The sequence below is a fragment of the Plutella xylostella genome, chromosome 3 (genome assembly GCF_932276165.1).
Source record: "Plutella xylostella chromosome 3, ilPluXylo3.1, whole genome shotgun sequence".
Lineage (NCBI taxonomy): Eukaryota > Metazoa > Arthropoda > Insecta > Lepidoptera > Plutellidae > Plutella > Plutella xylostella.
Window position 1 is genome coordinate 1,357,604 of NC_063983.1, and position 18,064 is coordinate 1,375,667.

The 18,064-nt window shown below is 35.9% G+C and overlaps 1 protein-coding gene across 1 annotated transcript in view; it reads left to right on the forward strand.

The window, feature by feature from the left end:
- The window catches only part of LOC105383801, a 155,162-nt gene that overhangs the window by 16,386 nt on the left and 120,712 nt on the right, over positions 1-18,064 (forward strand). The window contains exons 2-3 of the mRNA XM_038117089.2: positions 7,333-7,537; positions 14,459-14,504. Of these exons, the coding sequence (XP_037973017.2) occupies positions 7,472-7,537; positions 14,459-14,504 (112 nt within the window). The 5' untranslated portion in view covers positions 7,333-7,471. The remainder of the gene's footprint in view (positions 1-7,332; positions 7,538-14,458; positions 14,505-18,064) is intronic.

Sequence of the window (18,064 nt, forward strand, 5' to 3'; positions counted from 1 at the left end):
TCCCAATATTTCTCCAGACCCGACAGATCAGTGCTAAAAGATAATTGCGTCGGATAATTCACGTTACGGATCGTTAAGGATGGCCACATCGCGTTGTAGTGCCGTCGTAACGTACGCTATTGCTGTCCTAAAGTGCACTAGTGTTGTCCTGAAGTGCACTAGTGTTGTGTCGTGAATCGAAACCCATCAATTTTAAACCACACGAGATACTCTTAGTCATTTTTCGAGACATTATGTGTGTCAAGTGGATCTGATGATACACTAAATCCATTGCATTGAAGGCAGGGAAAGGTTAAATATGAGTATTATAATTAGTTGATAATAAAGATATTTCTTTGAATTTCGGCCCTGTTATACCACAAATGTAGTCTATTTAAAAAAAAATAAACTATCATCATCAGTGAGCATGACCAACATTAAACATAAATTATACAGACAACTTATTAGTAATGTTACAAAATTCTTTATTTCTTATTTGCGTGTCACTATCTAATAAAAAAATGTAAACTTTAAATGCGGGGGAAACTCAAAATCGTATTAGTTTAATTAATGTATGAGTCGTATGATGGTAATGTTTTGGATCCCGCACTAAGAATATAATTTCTACACGCCAGCGGGAGGAGCGGTTTTCATACAAATCTATGAATTTGATCAAGACGCGTGTGGACGCGCCCTAAAACCTGGGAAAGCTTAAGAAAAATTAAGACTACACCCGCAAACATCCGTTATTTCAAACTTTCACGTTTAATATATTAGTAGGATTAGTACGAGTATGATAAACAATATGTTTAACTCATATAATACAACTTTAAGATTATATCTGTAAGAGTCAAAAGGCAACCCGCTTTCCACGTTGCTATAAGATTTATTTATTTATTTTTATTTATTTATTTATCCGACAGTCACCAATGGTCGATTATCCTAACGCAACACAGTATAAAGTTCAACGCTCACTGGCAATTTGGCAGCCATCTTTGGCAGTACTCAAAGGTCTAGATCTAGATGGATCTAGATTAAGTTTTGTGGTACATTTGCGGTTTTATTTAGAGGATTAAAAATAGGGGATTTCTGAAATTGTGTTAGTTTCATGTGTTGGGATCAAATATCTGGGATATTATACAAATTCCGACTAACTGGCTGTAGTTTGTTCCTCTTGATTGTTCATGTAGCTCCGTTACATAAAGAAATACATACCTAATTATATATACACAACTGCTGGATTAAATCGGTATCCACAAATAAAGTTATGACTGTGATATATTTCAGGGACAGATAGGCACATTATAAAATATTAAACGCACAAATTTTTGTAATTCGGTAGCTCTTATTGGTAAAATCAGCAATTTCAAAAATTACTCCTTAATTATTCTTTTTTACACCAATTGGTAATTAGTTAACAACACGGAGGTCATTGACACGCGAAAATCTGTTTTAACTCAAATCTTTTTCGGTTCGAAACTCATCTGACCGATTAATTGGGCCCATTCCCGTCCCGGCATGTGGCGGATGTATAAATGTAAAAAATATCGGCACACGTTTGTTAATTAGTGGCAGAGTACAAAAAGAAACCCATGACTTATGGTGTTGTGTTTGGTTACCGCCTTTTAAAGTGTTGTACATTAATAAAAAGTGTATTTAAAAGTGCATTAGGATAAATAAACCATGTGCTCAAGTACCTACTATATTTTTTACATAAAGAACGATTTGATAGATTTAATTACTCAGCCGTATTTGTATTAGCAACATAGTAAACAGGAAAATCCGTGCTTAATAAAACTACTTATACTTGATGATAAAGCTTTTTCTAAGCTTTTTTGTATCGAAAATGTAGCGGCCCGCACCGGGTGATGGCCTCTACATTCAAAAAGTTTTTTTTGCAAAAGAAATAATAATATGGCAAGAAGTTTCCGAAACTAGGGTCAAAGAACTCAGTAGCATAATATCATATAGTTGATATGGTATATTAAGTTTTCATGCTTCAAAAATTTAAAAGTTATCACCTTCTTCTAAGACATCTGCGTTTTTTTTTTGAGCTTATATCTGCTCCAGTTTAACGGTGTAAATTTACAAATTGACGTTTTTTTTTGGGGTCGCAATGTTATCTAGGCATTGTCATAGAGGGCTTATTGTGTTTCAAGCAGATGTATAGGAAAGTGGCATTGCACAAAGATTCTACTGTTCTTTTTGTGTCCTTACAAATAGCAAAATTAACGGGACTTTTACTCTGGTTTTGAAGTGTTTGAGAGAGATAGTGATATTGACACGAATTGAAGAAAGATTTATTTATTTTTATTTATTTAATTCTTTATTGCACAAATATATAATAAATGCACAAAAGGTGGGCTTAATGCTAAGAGCATTTTCTACCAGCCAACCTACAGGAGGTACAGGAAAACTGGTACAAAGATGTGCAAAAAAAAAAATAGTGATATGATTGAAAAATACATACTATTTTTGAATTCATTAGTTAATTCAAATCTTTTCTTTTTATCGATTTATTTCAATTGTACTTTAAATTAATTGATTTTATACCTATTTTAAAAAATCGCCAACAAGGAAACTTCAACATTAAATTAATTCGCCGCTTTGCCGGAAGAATGGGCAATTGAAGCCGCTCCAATCCTGATATTAAATGACAATCTGCACATAAATCAGTTATAAACAATTTGTTTGAACAAGTGCTGCAACATTATAGCCCTATGGGGACACATACTTTAATTAATCTCGATATTACGTGTTGCCATTACAGAATAGCGCTGATACCCTATGGACTTGGGGTTTTGACCCACAGTGTGGAACACGCGATTTTTTAATAATTTAATATTTCATAATCTTCACTTTACTTCTAATAGATCTGAGTTATACCTATATTCTTTCGTTTTCGCCTCAATTCGGAATCATATTGATATAAGTACTACTGCATATTAGTGGAAATAATAACATAATTAGCCCTCAATCTTCCACTGCTGGACATAGGCTGCTTAAAGTCGTCAAAGGTCCCACGCTACGCTGGCCTGTTCTTCTGTGACAGCCATTTCAGCTTGCAGGTTTTAAGAGCCATGTCTTTTAGTTCTACTAAGTTACCACACATCATCAATATTGTAATAAAAACTTAGTACCTACTTTAAAACCTTTGCACTGAAGAATAATCTTGTGAGTATCGGTACAAGATATACGAATCAATTTACGTGTATTCTTAATCCATTGTACTAAAAGATATTATTTATAATATTACCTGTAAATGGGGACCAACCATAGCGCCCCATCGCGGAAAAGTCCCAGCCTCACTGGACGTTAAGCTCCCATGAATAATATAAATAGGTTCTATTGTCGCACATTATGGGGTAAATCGCGAATTCGCCTCATGCTACGAATATATTCAATTTGTTTAATAGAAATTCGACACCCTATTCTATTTACCGATCAAACGGTCACTCGGGGACAAAATGTTTAAGTGAGCCCTTATGACGTTAGCGGAGCTATAATAAATGGATTTTGTGATAGGTGATTAAGAAAATACCATATTTATAAAAAAAAAACATACTTACATTCGTTCTTACTAAAGAATATTACAGTAAGTACTTTAAATATACATGGTTGCGAGTCGACTAGACTGTCGTTTAATAATAACACATTTAACCGAATCGAGCAAACCCCTTTTTCAATCTGCTATAACGATAACAACCTCGTCCACATTTTCATAGATAAGCGCAGAACAAACAGAAAATGGCTTCCAATGTTTACAAACCATATAAAATGGCAATCGATACGCCATTTTTATTCTCAATGCATTTAATAGAACCCCGGGGAGCCGTATCTATGTTATTACAGGAGCTTAGTTCCATTTTCTAACGCACCAAGCCGTAGTAAAGGGCGATAGGTGTGTCCAGTATTATTATTTTTCTGTTTGAATTTAGAATCATTTATTTTTTAATGGCAGCGACCCGTTTATGTGATCCTATCTAAAATTCTAAATCTAGTACAGTTTTTTTTTTCTATTAAATTATAGTATTACTTTTTGATATCAACATAAAATTGTTTAACTTTTTATCCATCACTGTTAAAATCTCTTCCATTTTATTGTTTATGCATTAATTGTTTATTTTCTATTATTATTAGAACTTGAGTATGACTTGCATTGTGATATTCCTACTTACAATGCCCTTATAAAAATAAAGTTATTGTCCAAATACATAATTCCTTAAGTTTAAATTATTTTTCCCTATTCAAAAGTTTGTGTAAATAAAGGCAGTCAGAACATTTCATTTAAATTTATTGGGTCCAGTCCGCAAGTCTTAAACAATCCAGTACCTTTCACCAAAGCTTCAAGCGAAACTTTCAAAGATGGCTTCAGGCTTAAACGAGTACTTAGTTAAGTATTCCCTTCTTAACTGAACTTGCGATGTTGAGTTAAACTTGAGTTTTGAGGGGGTTAGGGGTGAATGGCGAAAGAGACACTATTCCGAAATACGTTTTGGCAGGTGGTGTCTGCGAGAAAGTTTGTCTGCAAAATGAACAAGCCTTCCCATTACTTCCTCATGGCAAATAGATGGAGTTACTAAAGTTTAAAGTAAAAACATATATTTTTAATAGCTGAACTGATTTTGGTGAAATATGACAGGATTATTAATGATCAATTCAATACAATAGGACATTCAGAACTGCATTACACGGCCAGAGACAAGACCTAAGGAAACTAACTTATTTATACATCTGCTCTCTTCAAATAAGTAGTAGATCTGGGCTGTTTTTTTGTCGAGACGTTTCTTTTACACAGACTTCATCTTGTTCATATATTGTTAATCTAAGCACGCATCTGTCCAAAATCCTGTCGCGTGCCACAAGAACACTACACTTGATAAATAACTAATGGCGCTGAACACACTAATGTGCTCTGGAACTCCTACCACCGCCATTTTACTTCAAAGCAGCAATTGAAAACTAACGAAAATAGATTCTAACTTCTTTTGTACGCGACATTCCACTGCATTCAGTATTTACCTGTCCTTTTAACAAACATTCTAGGTAGGCAATAATGGACTGTATGCAATAGAGATAGAAGTTAAACAGGGTGGTTGAGAAGCCGTATATAGGTGACAATGGAATGCTGGAGGGGTCTGTTCATTTTGGTCTTGTTCTTGTCAAGTGAATTGGCTTGGACACTTTTCTATTCATAGCTCGCTCTACTGTTAAGTTTCATTTGAGTAATGTTTGCAGAATGCCCGGATTTTGAAATGGTTTAATTACGTACAGACACTTCAGACAATCTAAATTAGGACGTTGAAGTTAAAGGCGAATTGTGGAAGCCATTTTACTTCAAACAGGGAGTTAGAAAATTGAGACCTCGCTGCTAGACTTTGAGTTATACGTAACGTACATAGGTATATAGGTACTCATAAAAAATATGATACAATAATAATAAGAATAAAGAAAAATCTAAATAAATAAAGATTAAAAAAAAAAAAGTGGTGACTATTCTAAGAATGGAGAAGGTCCAAAGTTATTTTTTTTATAACTAGCGCCTTTGTCGTCCATCTTGAATAGACTGTCGTTTGTCTTTCATTTAAAGACGTTTAAAAAAGGAATAGCTAAATAAATTCGAATGGCTCAGAACAAATCTAACAAGAAAACTAAGCTTGAAGCTGAAGTAAGTTAACGAAGAGAGTGTGTCTTGAATAGCGATGTCGCAATCTGCTTTAGAACATAACGACCAAGGAGTTTGGATTTATTTGTCTTAAAACTTTTTGACTTTCCCGAAACTTTTTGGCACAACGTGTTTTGAAAACGATAGGTGCTAACTGTTTTTCTTACATTTCGCGCCAAAGTAACTATACTTTAATCAATACGAACTAGATGGAGTGTCAGTGAAAAAGAAACGTGTCGACAAATAACGCCTCACTTCTACCACTGAGCTTTTATTTTGAACTAGCTGTTCGCGCGCGCTTCGCTTCGCCTTAAAAACTTTTCCCGTGGGAATTCCGGGATAAAAAGTAGCCTATGTTTTGTCTCAGGGTCTAGACCATATGTATACCAAATTTCATTCAAATCCGTTCAGTAGTTTTGGCGTGAAAGAGTAACAGACAGACAGACAGACACAGTTACTTTCGCATTTATAATATTAGTTAGGATTAAGTAGATCGGTTAGAAGATTTATCTATTCGTACAATTGTTCACATTAGGTTGAACTTCGGTTTGACAGTAAACAAAATTTGTTTTCTTATGGGAACTATATTTTTTGCCAGCAAAGTTTATTTTTGTCATCAACTTGTATCAGCAAATTAATAGATCAACCGCAACAATATATTTTTGTCCTCAAATAAATAAAAAGTGTCCTCTGGTATGAATCAGCAAATAATATCAATACAAAAATCTAAAATAATAGATGGATTGCCAAAAAATTTGAGTTCATTACATAAATAAAAACTTTGTATGCAGACTATTATTTTTGCTCCTCAAATAATAACTGCGCCCGCAGAATAGTAGATTTGCCAGCAAATATATTGACTCTAGGTCGCATGTTGCGATTTCTTTTTAATTCATATTTTATCAGCATTGCAGTAGTTACATTATGATTGGTCCAGTTATTAAAACATGATAATTCGTTAGCAATTTAATACATGAGTTTACAAATTAGCGGAGACGGTGCTATGGAGAGAGCTATGCTTGGAGTTTCTCTGGGAGTGTGTGAGTGGTTGGATGAGGAAGGCAGAGGACCGAATGTTGTGGCACTCCTTGGGAGCGGATCTATCTCCACCAGTGGATGATTATTGGCTGATGATGATGATGATGAAAAGAGGAAGTTTAAGTTTTAATTACAATAAGATTGCTTTTGATTAGAAGAAGATTAAGGTTTAAGTTATAATTAGAAGAAGGTTGTTTATGTTGTTTTTAATTAAGAATATTGATGATTTAAACTTAATTTTTTGTTTCATTTAAATATTAAACATAACATCGAGTTATGTGGACATACCTATTAAAATATATACATAAATGTTAACTTGCCACTTGATCATAAATCCCGGCAATTTTAAGTGATTAATTGTTGAATTGATTTAAAATTGTTTGGGGGCAAAAATTTGCTGGCAAATCTACTATTTTGCCTTCAAACCTATTATTTAGCAAATTCAAAACGGATTTAATTGGCGATCGTTTAAATGACACCCTTTTTTTATGTGACACACTCATCTTATTACTTTATTGTTAATCCATGTTTCGCGCACTTAATAAAATCCGATTAGCTGACAATCAAACCATGACCAGAGTAATAATGGAAAACTGATGAATATACATAACGCGAGTAATTAAAGTGCCGTTTTCTTTCTTCTGTTTCAGATTAAATCGAGTGTGAAGTGAGTGAGACAGGAGATGCGGTCTGTGTGTGTTAGAGTGAGATATAGCTAGTGACATGTGTTAGTGCAACATGCGGCCGCGGTGGCGCTGCGATCGCGTCTCGTGACGTTTCTGAAACAAGATGGCGGACTCGACTCCCGCCACTTCTATCATCGAGGGAACTGTCAAGTTCCGGGATGGAAAAAAGGTAAGAAATTATGGATATTTAAAGTTATTAAAATTTATTTGTATACCAAAAATAAATTAACAACTAACAAAATACTCAACAAACTGGTAAGTATATGGAGAAAAAGGTATTCAGCTCAGCTCATGCAGCAGAAAATGTATAATAAGCGTTGATATTCTACTGAACCCTAACTAAAAACTATTTTTTTATAAGTTACTAATGTACTCATTGTACCTCATGTTATGTACATAAATGTACTACAGCTACAGCTGACGAAAACATAAATTTGCAAATTCAACTCCTAATTGGAAGTTGACATCTTCATCTAATCTCACATAGATATTTAAACTTAGTACACGTATTATTCGCGTAATGTTTCTCAATGCCATAAGCATTTAGCATACTGCCTTCCCTGCACTCACGCATTCACTTTATGTCATTACATTATCTCTATGGAAAGTAGTACTATCGGGGATTTAGTCAGTTTACTACCCTGCTTTAAGCCTGCCGCTTTTCCGCAAACATGCTCGTACTGCACATGCTGTGCCCACGGGATATTTAGTTAAAATGTATATAAATAAAACTACATTCCTTTTTAACATGTACCATACAGTATGTAATAAATAATAATAATAATAATGTCCTCCTAGCCGAATTTCGACCACGGCGGCCAATCTCAATTGAGATCAGCCATCCACGCAGGAGTAGATTATAGTGCCCAAGTGTGTGCGCATACAGTATGTACTATGTACATTATACCCAATCTTAATCTCTTATTCCCTTCATCCAAAGGTTGTCTAGCAGAGATCACTATTAGTGATTTGTACCCTAATTAAGTTACCACTTGTTAATTTTATTATTCTTTTGGGGTACTTACAAATAACGTGTTTTTTGTATGTCTGTCAAAAATGGATTGCCTTCATGGTACTCAATAGTGTAGTGTGCTCCTTTAAACAATATCCCTGCTCGTAATATCCTTTAATAATAACTAACCATATCGAAGCTGTGATATCATCACTAGATATTAACTGGTCTGTCCACTACTAATAGAGCTAGGCTGTCTACACTATGAAATAGGACCTAAGAATGACGTCATAAGGCTGGTATTTGAGTGGAGGGTGCGCCGTATTGGCTAGATATTTTGTGACGTTGGCCAGCAGGCTGGGAAAATATGAAAATGGTATGGACACGGGCGATGTGCGATTTGTCTACATCATCATCATCGGTCGCGCTCGGTAGTCCACTGCTAGACAAAGGTAACAGTCCTAAGGATTACCATTAGTCCTCACTATGCATGCCTTCTCCCGTACCACCATCGACACATTAGCTGACAGACCCACACAAGTTACGTCAAATTGAACAGGCGGGTGTCGCTGCTTATGGATTGTTAATTGCTTATGTTCGGTGGTGGTAACCCAACTGTTCTTGGTCTCCAATTGCGAACTCTCTTTCTCCAACGGCCATCGGTTCTTCGATGATTTTAATGAACTTATATCCGGGTACGATACAACAAAGCATACTACTACTACTCACTCTCTCTCTCTCTACATTCTATCTTAATGTAGGTATGTATGTACATGCTTATTTTTCATTATTTATTTAAAGGTATACAGATAAGTATATCGGAATCGCTTATTTATTATATTTTTGACTAATCATTTATTTAATAAGTATACCATTCGTAAAGGACGGTGGCTCGAAGGACCATGAAAAGGCTTGGTAGCCTTATGTTCGGATCGCTGGTAGTAGAAGTAATGTTTATTTGTATAAGAAGAAAGGTTATTAACATGTAAGAAATCTTAATACCGAGATATAGATTACGGCATAGTGACATCTATTGATACCTATTTGACAACTGAACAAGTATAAAATAATGGATGACGCTATAAGCTAGTGTCCGTGACCTTTCAGTTCCGACTAAGTAAGTGAATGGGCTCGCTGTTTGGTTTGGTTGGCCGGCGACTCCGCTCGAGCACTGAACATTGTTTACCTTACTCGTTACAAACACGATTACGTACTAAAAAGGTAGTGGGTAATTTTGCTTTAGTACACCCACGAGCAATGAAAAAGTTCCATATCTGATACCACATTCACATCACGACCCATCACGTCCCCACTGCTTGGGCACGGGTCTCCTTCCAATGAAGTAAGGGTTTAGGCCTAGTCCACCACGCTGGCCAAGTGCGGGTTGGTGGACCCCAACACAAGCAAGCTTGCGCTGAGAGAGTTGTCGGGTAAGAGGGCACCCCGACTTTAAGATGTTTTCAAGCTGCCCGAAGGCCTCTGACTAGGCTTAGCACCGCATTACCTAGTCTTAAACGGAAAAGAGTAGCTTAATGACCCCGCTGTCTGCCATAGTCAAGTACAAACATACTCACAAAGTTTCGCGTTTACAATATTAGTAGGATATCATTGGTTAGATAATGCTAGTGCCAAGGTGTTGCGACCGTGACCCTGTGGAGTGTGGAGACACGCATAGAAGCTATGCGTGTCAACATCTTAGCTAGTTAATAGATGGTAATGGCCACTTAGAGATGACCTTACTGCAAACTTTGTCCGCAGCATATGCTGAGTTGTTACCTTTTTGATGAACACTGAAATGATAAGGCGTTTTTTGACAAGACACACGAGTGTATATCTAGTTATAATATTGTATTTAAAGCTAGTATAGGTAGAATGAAAGATTTATAATTGAGAATATATCCCATATTATTATAGTCTCGTTTCTAATGTCATTTTATGCTGTGATTCATCTATATCCCCACTGATTGCCTTTTAATTGCATATTTAATAAAATTACCTTCAATTTTTTTTTAAATCTAACTCGTAGTTTTCACTAACCACTTACTAGGTACCATGTTATCAATAATTGTATGAAGTAGCCGATATCATTTCCTTATCGCATCATTCCGATAATTTAATCAACCGCTTCGTATCCTAGAAGCTGAGATAAGAGGTGGACTAAGTAGAACTATTTGATAAGGAGGTATTATCAATAACATGCTACCTAGTACTTTCTTGTATAACGGTTTTATTCACCATGAAGTTGGTAACGGTAAAAACTATTTGCTGTGCAATAAATTGATACAGATATATATTGTTATCTTGTGCGGTGGTAGCTCAGTCGGGTAAGCGCCCGCTTCTCACGTAAGAGATGCGGGTTCGAATCCCGGCGCTGACATGTACCAATGAGTTTTTTTAACTTAAGTACAATGTATACCATCGCTCTTACGGTGAAGGAAAACATCGTGAGGAAACCTGAATAATAATATCTAGATTTAGCACATCTAGATATGTGAACCCACCAACCTGCAGTGGACCAGCGTGGTGGGTAATGGTCCAAGCTTAGGAAGGCAGTTTAGACCTTGGGGATATGCACAAAGGTTCCACTCGAGAGAGCCAGGTGCAGGTACTTACACCCCCACAGAGAATAGAATAGAATAGAATAGAATTGTTATCTGGTATATACGCCTGCTGTGCATTATAGGTTATGGAGTGTACGAAAGAAGCCTCTTCTACTAGCTATTCTGAATGGCTTATTCTTTCGTCCTAGACGCGATGGTCACTTTTACCAAACGCTAAACGTATTTAAAATTTTATTTAAATCATATTTTGTACTAACTGATAGACGTTTGACAGGCTACTAAATATGTTTAGCGTTTGGTGAAATTCCACCTTAGTGTATGTCACTGATAGGCTACAGTAATATGTAATTAGAACTCTGCATGTTCGGAATTACGAAGCAATTTCACAAGGTAACATACGAGTATACTATCTTACTTTTATAGGATCGATAACTTTGGGTCTGTTTTGACTGTAGTAGTTAGCTTGTATTTTAAGCCCTTTCCATACGACAACGAGAAAGAAATACAAATACACATTCGTTGTATCGATGTGAAGCTTACATATTAGAGAAAATTACGATTAGATAAGCAAAAATGATTAAAACAAAAACCTACACATATTGCACTATTTGTCAAAGAGTGCATGTTTGATAAATGAATCACAGGCCATGTTTGGACTTTAATCAGCTATGTGTATACTGTGTATGTAGCTATCTATGCAAATATTGATGAATCAATGTTCCGGTGTAGAATGTGGGCTGGTCACCGGTTAATCACACGTATGTGTCAAAGTATCATGTGGATAAAACAGTTTACACACAAATCCAGTAAAATATCCCATGAACTTTGAGCCATAACAATTTTTCGGTCCACAAACGTTTCGCCCACAAACTGTTTACATATTATATGGGCCAAACTACTCAGTTTATTGGACGAAACATTCTGTCAAGACAAGGTAGGTCTTCCTGTCTTTCATAATCACTGTCTATTGCTAGATCCAGGTATTCGAATAGACCTAAACATACAGCATCAAGGCAAACCGTTATCCTATGTTTATAATCGGTATTTTTTTATTGTTGTACAGCTCACAGCCTTTTCCCCACTCAGCAATTAATATTCTTTTAACCCGTTCCGTTTTAAATCACTGAAACGTTTGGCAAACGACCAACTATCACGGACAAACTTAATAAAACCAATCGCTATTCACACAAGCGGCTCACATTTCACAACTTACTGCCATCGGGAAAAAAAACGAGAATTCATATCCGAACTCAAATAGTGATAGTGTTGGCTTGTCAAGTTGTCGTAAATTCGATTAATATAATCTTCTTAGTGTGTCGATGACAAACTAACAAAGTCGCCAAGGTATAAGGGCACAGTGTGTGGTGCACTATATTAAATATGACATATAAATATTCTTTGAGGACAATTATTCTATCGACACACGAATTTGTGATTATATAACTAATTTATCATTTTATCAATATTAAAAATTATATATTCAAAATATTTAATGTACAAAAAAGTAATAAAACGCTGTGTAAAACTACAGTTAAACAACTGAACAGTAAAAAATTCAATTCAGCATTGCCGTTGCGTGTAACAAAAAACTGCACAGTCAGTGTCTATTTCAGTACACACACACGCATTCATCGATAAATCACTAAAATCACCATCCCAGCACTACAGTATTCAATAGAAAAATGCAGCCAATGACAGTGCCCGGATTTTAATTAAAGAGGACGAAGCTTTTCATTTTGCACGTTACATTCCTCAGTTCGGCCGATTTCATTTGTAAGGTTTTTTTGGAGGTCTCGAATACTCTTATCGGGGAGATTCGATTACTAGGTTCGTGACTGTTCGGGATCAAAAGGTGTTTTTCTGTGAGCCTTATCGACGGACTGAGATGAAATTGTATACTTATTGGCTCTTTTAATAAGGGTTCCCAATTGGTGTCTGTGAGTCTGGAGACACTATTCAAATGGATTCAGTTGAGAGTTGGTTTTAGCTAACAACAATAAATATTTGTATTCGTTTATTGTATTCGTTTGGGATGTTAGCCTGCAATTAGATAGATAGATAGATAGAATACTCTTTATTTGTACACCAAAACAGAATAATAAAATTAACAAAATGTAACTTAATTAGGGTACAAAAGGCGGTCTTATCACTAAAAGCGATTACATTTTTTGCTTTTATCACTGTTTGCAAGTTTATTACAATAGAGATGAAAATAAATAAAGAATACATGTGTATTTGCTAGTGTACCAGTTAGGTAGTGTTTCAAAATATGTATATACTTATGTACTATGTGTACCTCAGACACACCTGAAGTCTTCAACGAAGTTACTGAAACTGGAACTTTTACAAAAGCAACTGGGCTGGAACTGTAAGCTCAGACTTAAAACTAAGTTTTGTTTTACTTTACCGTACTTAGATACATAGTTGAGAGATACTTACGTTATACTACTTACTATTTTCAACGCATTTTGCTGGGTAACACTAACAAATTATTATTATTATTAAACATGTTTTCTTAGACTCAACAAATTTATAACATTTCCCTGAATATCAGAGAGAACTATGTAGGTACAGTTCAGACGTGGTTCAGACCAAACAACTTGTGCTTTGTCAAACTAACCAACTGACAATATTTGAAAGAATGAATAGGAGTTTCTTTATTGACAATACATAAAAGTGTAATCGCAAATTCGAACCCCAAGAACATTCAAGTTGTGTGGATCGAAGTGTGCAGCGATTACAAGATTTTCGAACCTCCGTTAACGTTGCATATCGTCAACTGTCACTGTCAAAATGTAAGGCAAATTTGTTAGTTCCAAAAGTGACTACGTTGGCGCTGTTCTTTTTCTATGAACATGAACACACACTCACGCCTTGTACTAATGTACTCCCTTGCGGGGTAGGCAGAGGTGCATTGCTGCACCCACTTTTCGTCAGAGTGTTATGTTGGTCCCAATGTAATAGGGGGCAGGCCTATTGCCATTTTACGGGCACATCGAAGACCCGAGAACAAATATCTGTGTTTAAACAAATATCTGCCCCAGCCGGGAATCGAACCCGAGACCTTCGGCTCCTTTTTCTATATGTTTGTGTATTATCGTACAACGCTAGCGTATTGCCACGTTAGCCTGTGATACGGGCTCTGTACCTACCTATTCTAAAGACAGCACATGACAGACACATGCAGAATTTCCGTCATAGCCGTTTAATTAGTCTGAGGACAAAGCGTTTTTCGTACAGCTTCGTATCGTATACTCTTTCTCTTTGCAATACGACGCGGGAGGCACACGTGACGATGTGATAATGCCCTAATTATACATTAGGTTACCCGGTAACGCGTGTCTGAGAAGACATGCGGGTTCGAATCCCGTCATAAGTATCAAGGCCTGTTTTGGAGTATAGTGTGACCTACTTACCTAAATACATACCTTATTATATTTACATGTCAAAAAATTACCTTACATATCATTTGTAGTATTATTTCATTGGTGAATTGCTTTATTTATGCTTTTTCCATCTTTTGCCTTGATTTTCTTATAGTTACATTATTTTAAACACTGTCTTTTTTTTGTTTCAGTGGAAGTCAAGATGGTGTGTCATGCGAAAGCTATCACCAGTTGCAGGTAAATATTAACTATGTATTACTATAATTATGTATATGCATTGTATGGTATTATGTGTTTTAAAGTTATTCGACTTCTTTTTAGCAATTCAGTGACATAAAAATAATTTTAATTTAAAGCAACATACCATACATTGCATCATATTTAATTTCCATATTGACCCACTGTATTAAGACACTAAGGGCGACTTGCACAAACATATTAAATCTAGATTTAGTGTTAAACTTTGTACTTTTATTTGTAATATTTGTACAATAAAGAGTTAAATAAATAAATAAATCTCGATTTAAGCCATAAATTTATATGGATTGACATTTCTTAAATCGAGATTTGACACTAAATTAGATTTATTATCTTTGTGGAAGTGGCCGTTAAGCTCATTTATTTCGATGCTTAAACGAGCCAAATGGGAAAATTAAAGGCCAATCGATTCCCTACTTCGCTCCGTTTTATCCGGTACCACTCCGGGACCACTCCGGGACGACAGTCCCCCGTCCCCCGGGACAGATAACTCCGGGATCAAATCATTCGCTCTCTCAGATACCATCTCCGTTCACTAAACAACACTTACGTACCTTGGAGACTCGAGGCCCTTCGCCCGTGTGCCGTGGAGCTAAAGACGGTTATGGTTTAATAAGTAGTGGTTGTAGGGGACAGTTTGTGGTTTACTAGTAGTAATGATAACATAATTTAACCCCTATTTGTACAAGGAGCGGTTGATAAGGTGTAGGGTGGTTTGTCTTTTGTTTTCGATTGAAGGTGGAGTTACAGTTGTATGTGTAAATGCGTTCCTAATATACACGATACGGGGTGCTTGTTTTGCTTGCTTGTTAATCAAAAGAGCTCAAAAATATCATCTAAATAATAAATAAAAAACAACTGTGTAAATAGATACTGCAAATGACAATCAAATTCTATTGTTTCGTCATATAGCAAAGGCTACTTAAACTCCCACATCATTGACATTATACAAACACAGTTACAAAATTCACAAAAAATATTTTTTCTCATAGTTTATTCGCAGGCACAAAGGTAAAGATATTGTACCAAGAATTCGGCTCCTGCAATAAACAAAAGGTCGTAAAAATTCCACGAACAACCGTCCTGCTCTAGCTCATAGGTTTAGAAAGAGACACCTAAGTTAGAGGTCATAAAGTGGCATAGTAAAGTGAACGGTTTGGAAAAATTACATTTTCTCATATTTGCAAGTGTCTTAAAAGGTTAGCTTTTTGCATTTGCACTATAAAACAGTATTGAAGCCGTTCTGGTAAGACTAAATTTACAAAATTGGATTTTATATACGATTTATTTCCACATTTTACTGTGACCCCGAAAGTAATAAGTATTAGCCTAGAATATCTAGCTGTGTTTCCATATATACTTAATATGGCATCTTATATTTTATATTATCACATATTCGGCTGTAAGTTTTCTTAAAATAAATTAATTAATTTATATTCTAGCTAGCGTTGTGATTCCACTCAGGTTAAAAAATATAGCTTTGTTATTTTATACCTTACCTACCCTAGTTACACCAAACAATTCGTCAAGTCACGGTAAACTACACATAAGCGATATTATTTCTTTGAAACATTAAACTAGGGAGGTTCACGTTCAGGCCTATTTCAGACGTCACTCGCACGCTCTTCGTTACAGAGTTAAAGCGTTGCTTAGTAAGCCCTCATATTTAGGGTGGATTGTTAAAAGTGGACTTCCCAAAGGCAGGTACATATTTGGGATTTGTAAGGTCCTTGAATAAAAGTTCCTAAACATATTGGTCAGCTACCGTACCACCACCGACACATTTAGCAATTAAGAATCCTTAAGCAGCGTCGCTTGCCTGTCATACACCAGTCAGATCCATACAAGTTACGTCAGATTTGACTAGCGAGCGACGCTGCTTATGGATTGTTAATTGATAATGTTCGGTGGTGGTAACCCTACAGATGGATTAAGCTGCCATTCGGGAACTACACTTTAATTTATGTTAAAAATATCAAGACCATTTTCCGACACCGATTCGAATCCGCGTCCTAAAACAAGGAAGTCAGCGAGCTACCAGGGTATCATGTTTCCTAAGAAGTATTATACGTTTTTACGTCCGGAAACTTCAATGGGCCCGCCGCTTTGAACCCACCGCGTTTAACCAGATGTTCACGCAACATTTATTGCCCATCAAAGGAACTAGCTTAGAGTCCTAATGGGATCATTCTGATGTAGTTTATCTTTGAGTGGTGGTTTTACATGTCTGTGGTGTTAAGTTTATACGTTTTTATAATAAATTATCAAATGAAGCAATAAACCTTACTGAGCAAAAATTTAAGAATTATGTTAAAGCTACAGTATGTAGTAAAGCTTACTATAGTATAAATGATTATTTAAACGACAAAAACGCGTGGTGTTGTCCACCTCAGCTAAGGATATTGAAAAAATGAAATGGATACAGGTACTTAAGTAAAATTGTAGGTACTAGATATAAGTAAAAATTGTAATAGATTATAAGGGAAAAGATGAAAAGATGCTCGAGGAGTTTCTTTCGCCATTTCTTTCCTTCTCAATGACGGGGCATTTGTGAAATGGTGGTAGATGACTATCGACAAATAATTGTAAAATTTTACGTCGATTAAACCATTTGAATTTGAATTTATTGCGTTTAGTACAACATCTTTCGAAGGATACAACACTTTTTGTCAAAATACAATATGCATCTATATTTTGCACACACTTTTAATTACGATCAGATACATACACAATCTTCTGACAAACTCAGAAATTGAAACAAACTAGGTGTATATCGCTTCGCTAAACATTTTCTTGAACTACGTCCATATAATATTACTTTCACAGTTACATTAAGTTGAAAGAAAGTGCTGAAAGGCTGAAACCCCGTATCTCACGAAAAGTTTTCCTCCAGTAAAGTGAGCGTGACGCTTTTAGGAAGAAAGGGGGGGCATGTGTGTGTGTGTTTGTGTGTGTACATACACAAACACATAAAAAATGCATGAAACTTGGCTTTAAAACTGATAAACGAATCTGCAATTTCACAACCAAAAATAACCTAAAATGTTACTCACATAGGAGCAAGACGAACTTGTATCACTCCTATTTTGCATTCGGGTTTAAAATATCAGACTTAATTATTAACTTATCGGTGACAAACACTACAGGGCCTCTAGTACGGGTTTTGCAATTTACGTAAACGATTTTTTTTGTAATTTTTCTGTCACCTGCATACATTATCTGTCAAAAGTTTCATGATAGTTTCCGGTAGAGGCGGCACTTTCTATGCGAGAAAACTGAAACTTTTATAGTATTCGACAATCTATCAAACCTGTACTAAACCTACAGGTAGACTAGCGTTTGCCACCATGGTGAGAGGATCAGCAAGACTGCTTAGTTTTCAATTACTGACTGCCTACAAGCCCAGGCTGCGCCGAATGTTTATAGGTAAGATACAGTTGATAGACTAAACTTGGTGTATAGTTGTGTATTGTGTGTGTATGTATAACGAGTACTTGTTATACATAGGAGTTGTATGTAGGTTGTCCCGCGGGGCACGG